Here is a 6,773-nt window from a genome sequence, read left to right as displayed (position 1 = left end):
AGCTCGGAGGAAGACACTTAGAACGAGATGAATGGAAGGGAAAACAGGCCTGAAGGGACAGGGGCTGCAACCCCTCCCTATCTGCTGACCCCACCCACCTCGAAAACTGCCCAGGAAGCAGCCTGTGGGGGTGTTTTCATGGGAGAGCCTTCAGTGTTCACCAACCACTCTGGGGAGATTAAGGAAGACAGTGCCAACCTCCAGTGCCCAGACCCACCTACCCACCACTGCCCGTTTTCACCCTCCCCCACCCACCATGAACCAGATGCAGACAAAGCAGGTAGCATGGCAGTCCTTGAGGTCACTCCCTGAATAACCAACAGCTTAAAAAAATCTTTAATGGAATCTGTGCTCAAATAATATGTTACAACAAAAATATACAGAATGTACACAATACAAAAATATCTAGAAACCAACGTTGCGGCTAGTGTTTTGATTTTCACTTAGTCCTGGGAGGGGCAGCTCACTGACGGGCACTGTTTTTAAGGCAGAGGAGAGTCAACGATTTGCAGCCAGCCCTGGGAAGCACACAGCACCGGGTAAACCTCATTATCTGCAAACTGAATTGGACACTAGAGGAAGATCTGGGTTTGGTGAGTGATGCCTCCACTAATGCTCTAGGCAAGAATGGTTCACATGGAAATGCAGAATCCAAAGAGCCCCGTTGGGGAGCTCCTCCTAATTAAAAAAAAAAAAAAAATCAAGTGATGAATGGTGTCATTAAAGAGAAATTCCTCTTTTTTGAAGGCCCATTTTCCCTTTTCTGGTTTCCATGATTCCTCTCCCCTTTAAAAGCAAGCTAGTCTACATAGTAGCTGCAGTTTGGGGATTCCCCAGCCTTGGAGGCCAACCTACAGCCACCAGCATAAGAAGAGGCTCCCGGGTGGCCACACTGGAGAGAGGAAGGGCTGAGGGACTCGGGAGAATGGAGACTAGCTAGGAAGTGTTGCTGGGATGGTGAGAGGACCAGGAGCAGTTCCCATCCTGCCTTGCTCCTGCCTCACTTCTCAGACCAGTGGTTCTTCATCTGAGAGTCCCTATAAAGGTCACCTGCCTCACAGCCTCCATTTAGCGTCCACAGAAGCTTCTCATGCCAGCCTGACTAGACTGTCTCAGAGGTGCAGAGGCCCTGGGCTCAGTCTATGACCTGGCACCCCAGGCTGGCACCCCAGGCTGCTGGGGTGTGGGTAGCACAAGGCCACGCCCCCATCTCACTTCCCTGTAGGATTACTTCCAAGTCCCTCTAGATGGAGCCCTCTAACCCTCAGCTACTCTCTCTGGGGACATTCACTCACCCAAGCTCCCCTAATTCTTCTCTGAGGCTAAGTTTTTCACCAAAATATATTTTACTACAGCTTCTTGTCCCACCAATTCACATGGAGAGATGGCCACAGTATCACTGTCCTGGGCTTTCTTTCATCCCAAAGACTTCCTTCTACAGGCGGCAGTCCAGACATGAAAGCTACCCCAAGAGAACCAGAAGAACACAGCTGAGAGTTTTCTCCCAAATGTCTGCTTTGGTCTTCCCTCTAGCTCGACAATTTTCCCACCAGTCAGGGGTGCTCAGCAGGTGTTTGGTGGGGCCAGATGGGAAAGGGGGGGGTACATGATGCCAAAAGCAAGGCCACTGAGTGAGCACTGAAGCGCACTGCTACTACCCATTCCAGAAATCCCCATGTGTACACTGTCTCCCACTTCCTGTCTCTGCAGCTTCTGACTTGCCTGACATTGCACACACTCACACACACACACACACACACACACACACACACACACACACACACACCTGTCTCCACACCCAAAGAGAGAGGCACAAAGTAGGGTCAGGGCAGTAGAAAGGAAAGAAGAGACCCTACAGTCCAGGTAGGGCATGGATGCAGAGTGATGGTGTGGAATGCTGACTCATGACTACAGGCGGGAAGAGGAAACCGTCCTGGAACTCTAACTCTCTCAGGGGAACCTTGGATGGAGAAAATCACTACCCCAGGCACAGGGCCCTCCCCTAGTGGCAAGAAGAAGGCCTGGAGCTTATAGCATCTCCCTGCCCACCCCTCGGAGCAATGCCATAGCACCACTGACAGGACCGGAGCCTGGCTTGTTCCAGGCTCCCCCGGATCAAAGCCATCAAACGTATCCATTGCCAGAGCACCAGACCTTGAGCTGCAGAGAGAACATGGCCTAGCCTACAGTCACCTCTGGACTGTGGCAAGCCTGGCTGTGGCTCTCCTCAGAACTTCTCTGTACCTCAGTGTCTCCGAGTGGAGACTCGGGAAGAAGGCTCACGCTGTGGCAGTGAGAGAGGATACGCATGGGACAAGCCCAAGCCACAGGGACAGCCACAGACCTGTGGCTCACCCTGCCTCAGACCTTACCCCTGACTCCATGTCATCAGACCAGCCTAGGAAGATGACGTCAGCTACATCCATCTCCCTGCCGTCCTTCCCAAACAACACACTCCCCAGCTCCAACAGTCTCCGGTTCTCCCTGCTCTCACTGAATTGGAGATGAGAAGTAGATGCAGGAACTTCCTCTGGATGCTTCTGTTTCCCCACCCTGCCTTGGTCCTCTGGTCCCTTAGGGAGCGGGTGGCAGCTTCAAGTCCAGCAGCGTGTAGGCAAAGATGTTCCAGAAGACAGCAAACAGCACGAAGATGGTATATATGGTCACAAAGATCCACCACAGCGACTGGTCCTGCAGCCTCTGCTCATAGTTTCTGAGGACCACCACGCCCAGGGTGATGCCCACGGCCACGCCACCCAAGTGTGCCACAAAGCTTGGGTGGGGGCACGGGGGATAAGCTGATGGGTGGAAACGGAGCCATACAGCCCTTCCGAACTCCATACTCACTGCAAAGGAAGGGGACAGAGACATATCATAGCATGGTCCCAGCAGGGGCGAGATCAGGCACACCGGCCAGCCACCCAGCATCCATTAACTCATTCACTGTCATGAGGCCAAGTGGAGCAATCAAGGAGACAAAACTATCCCAAGAGTCTATGGGGCTTGGCGATAAATCATCAATTAATTACACTCACAAGGCCATTGCATTGAGAGATTCAGGCATGAGGCAAAAAAAAACCATAGAAAAATCCAAGCTGGGCACAAGGCAGGGCATCCCCAAGAGGGCCTCTTGAGGAAATGTCAGACAGGGCCTCTCAAGAGAAGGTATTTTTTGACCTGTCACCTGAATGTTGAGAGGGGCCCTGTTAGAAGACCCGAAGAAAGGCACAGCTGTCCGAAGGCTCTGGCATCTCTGGGGCCATGCTACATTGCGGGGACATTTTTTTTTTTCCATCTGTCCACTGGTATAATGGCTCAGCATTGGTGAGCCTGGCTGCACAAGTAGAACTTGGCCAACGACTTCTGTGTGCGTCGAACATGGCACTCTGTGGAGTGTTTCCACGTGTTACTTAGAAACCTCCAGAAAATCTTGAGAGCCGGTACCTTCGTGCTCAGGAGAAAGGGATGGGGAAAGATGAGGATAAAGGAGGAAGTGAACTAAGTCTGGACTCCACTCTCACTATGGACCAGTGCTTCCCTTTGTGAACTTTAGGGCTGGGCAATAGTGCCATCCCATGTCCCAGTACTCAAGACATGGTAAAAGGATGGACAGACTTCCATCCTTTTCCTTCCTTCCTTCCTTCGTCTTTCTAACATGGAGCCTTACTATGGAGTCCCAAATATCCTAAAACTCAATGTAGCCAAGGCTGTCCTTGAACTCACAGAGATCTGTCTCCTGGGTCCTGGGATTAAAGGCATGGACCCTAAAGTCAGGCTGAGAGTACATTTTTTTTTTCTTTTAAGTTTTCATGACGTGTGTGTGTGTGTGTGTGTGTGTGTGTGTTGCTAAGGTCAGCATAGCACATCATAACACTTGGAGCTGGAATTACAGATCTTTGGAGCTGCCCAGTGTGGTTCTGAGACCTGAACTTCAGTGCTCTGGGAGAACAGCCAGCACTCAACCACTGAGCCATCTCTTCGGTCCCTGAGAGAGAAGGTATTAGCCTTCTCATAACCATCCGTAACAAGATCTGACGCCCTCTTCTGGAGTGTCTGAAGATAGCTACAGTGTACTTACATATAATAAATAAATAAATCTTAAAAAAAAAAAAAAAAGACAGCCCTTTGACAGCAATGTTGTACCACTTCTTGTACCAGAGTACCTCTTCCCACCTTTAACCATCCCACCCAGGAAAGTTCCCTTTGGGCACAGGTTACTAGGTGTCTTCAGAAACAGCTGCAATTTCAAGGACAGCCAGCAGAGGGTGGAAAAGGAGCAGCGGGGCCTGGCTCAGCCACACCAACCTGGTGGCGGTTTCCTGCTGAGCTTATTCCTGGAGCCAGTTATTAAGAAAAAGAGTGTGAAAGATGATGGATTCCACCCCTCCATCGCTGTTAACACAGCGATGTTATCATTGGGAAAAAAAGGTGTGTGTATGTATGTATGTATGTATGTATGTGGGTACTTTGCATGCCTGTATATCTGCACACCAGAGGACATCAGACAGGTGTGGGCTTATATGTGGGTGCTGGGAATTGAACTTGGGACGCTCTGGAAGAGCAGTGAGTGCTCTTAACCACTGAGCCATCTCTCCAGCCCCAGAGGAGGAGGCAAAGAGGAGGAAGAAGAGGAGGAGGAGGAGGAGGAGGCAGCAGCGGAGGCACCCATTTGAGATGAATGACATATTTGATTACTCTGGGTGTACTGCCTTTGAGCTGAGTGATCTTAGAACCCTCTGAATCTCAAGTTATAATCTCAAGTTTACTTATAAACTAAATCTAACTATAAGCTCTCCACACACAGGTTTTGGAAACCAAGGAATATGTCTCTGCTCTCTATTCCTAACTCCATGCTTTCTTTTAGATTTGCCTCATTATATTTCAGGACAAGCCCTGAGGCTTTAGGTCCATTCTGCTTTCACTCTCGCGTGTGTGTGTGTGTGTGTGTGTGTGTGGTGTGTGTGTGTGTGTGTGTGTGTGTGTGTGTGTGTGTGTGTATGTATGTACTGTGTGTAGTGGTTATGCTTTGGCCCATGGGAAGGGGAATTATTAGGAGGTGTGGCCTTGTTGTGTTTGTTTTTCGAGACAGGGTTTCTCTGTGTAGTCCTGGTTGTCCTGGAACTCACTCTGTAGATCAGGCTGGCCTCAAACTCAGAAATCCTCNTGCCTCTGCCTCCCAAGTGCTGGGATTAAAGGCGTTTGCCACCACTGCCCAGCTCAGGAGGTGCGGCCTTGGAAGAAGTGTATCACTGTGTAGGCGGGCTTTGAGGGCACCTAGTGTTCAAACTCCACCCAAGGAAGAAGAGACCCTCCTTCTGCCTGCCTTCGGAAGATAGTTTCCTTCTGATCAAGGTGTAGAGCTCTCAGCTCCTCCAACACTTTGCCTGCCTGGATGCTGCCATGCTTCCTGCCATGATGATAATGGACTAAATCTCTGAAAGTGTAAGCCAGCCCCAGTTAAATGTTGGCCTTTATAAGAGTTGCCTTGGTCATGGTGTCTCTACATAGCAATGGAACCCTAAGACAGATGCCATTAGAGGGTGTCGTATACCCTGGAACTGGAGTTACAGACGGTTGTGAGCTGCTGTGTGGGTGCTTGGAGCTGAACCCAGGTCCTCTGCAAGAATAGCAAATGCTCTTAACCCCTGAGCCATCTCTCTAGCCCCTCTACCCCTCCTTTTTGTTTGTAAAGACAGGGTCTCTAATTGAACCTGAATCTTGCAGCTCACTGTTTAGAATAAGCTGGCTGGCCAGCAAGCTCCTAGAACCTTCCCAATCCAGTCCCTATGCTAGGATTACAGGCAAGTATCCCGTGCTTGACTTTTCTTTATGTGGGTGGTAGGGATTTGAACGCAGATCCACCTACTTTCAAAGCGAGTGTTCTTAACCACCACGCCATCTCTCTAACCCCTCAATCCATTTTTTGACATCATAATGCAGCTATGTCTCTCTGTGTCATATCCTTCACCCTCTCTCCTGTTGTAAGTCTTCAGTGACCTCTCAGTGTATGCGTGAGGATGGATGTTTCTGCCTTTGCCTTTAAAGCCACCATCATCTAACTCCTATGATCTCCTTGGCTTTATTTCTTCTCACAAGGACACACAGTCCCAAGCCCCAGTTTTTCCTGCCATGATCATTTGCTTACCAAGGCCTATTCCTGTGACACGTCTGCCAGGCATACTGTCACCCCTCCCACTTTTTTAGACAGAGTTGTAGTAAGATTTCTGGAATTTCGGTTTCTTAAACAACAAACAAATAAACAAACCCAGAAAGGCTGGAGAGACGGCTCAGTGGTTAAAAGCACTGGCCGCTCCTCCAGAAGACCCGGGATTGATTCCCAGCACCGACATGGCAGCTCACCTCTGTCTGTAACTCCCATTCCAGGGATCTAATGCCTCACACAGACACACGAGCAGGCAGAACACCAATGCACATAAAATAAAAATAAACTACATATGAAACACACAGAACTGTTATTAGAAAGCGTTTCTGTATTATTCTCAGGTATAGGAGTGGGGGTTGCTTTGGACTGTTCACAGCCGCTGACCATAATTTGCCTCATGCTCTAGCAGAGGTGTGGTTTTGACCGCTGCAGATAGTGTCTGCAGTTGTATGGCATTTGGAATTCTGGGAATGTTTCAGAGGGTATATAAATGATATATTCCAGCCGGGCAGTGATGGCGCATGCCTTTAATCCCAGCACTCGGGAGGCAGAGGCAGGTGGATTTCTGAGTTCGAGGCCAGCCTGGTCTACAGAGTGAGTTCCAGGACAG

The 6,773-nt window shown here is 49.7% G+C and overlaps 1 protein-coding gene across 1 annotated transcript in view; it reads right to left on the bottom strand.

The window, feature by feature from the left end:
• Window positions 1–281: 281 nt before the first annotated feature.
• The window catches only part of Rhbdl3 (rhomboid like 3), a 54,884-nt gene continuing 48,392 nt past the window's right edge, over window positions 282–6,773 (bottom strand). The window contains exons 8-9 of the mRNA XM_021212700.2: window positions 4,174–4,237; window positions 282–2,846 (exon numbers count right to left, since the gene is read on the bottom strand). Of these exons, the coding sequence (XP_021068359.1) occupies window positions 2,575–2,846; window positions 4,174–4,237 (336 nt within the window). The 3' untranslated portion in view covers window positions 282–2,574. The remainder of the gene's footprint in view (window positions 2,847–4,173; window positions 4,238–6,773) is intronic.

Source organism: Mus pahari, chromosome 14, assembly GCF_900095145.1.
Source record: "Mus pahari chromosome 14, PAHARI_EIJ_v1.1, whole genome shotgun sequence".
Classification (NCBI taxonomy): domain Eukaryota; kingdom Metazoa; phylum Chordata; class Mammalia; order Rodentia; family Muridae; genus Mus; species Mus pahari.
Note: the sequence above shows the minus strand (reverse complement) of the source record. Positions and strands in the feature narration are given on the sequence as shown.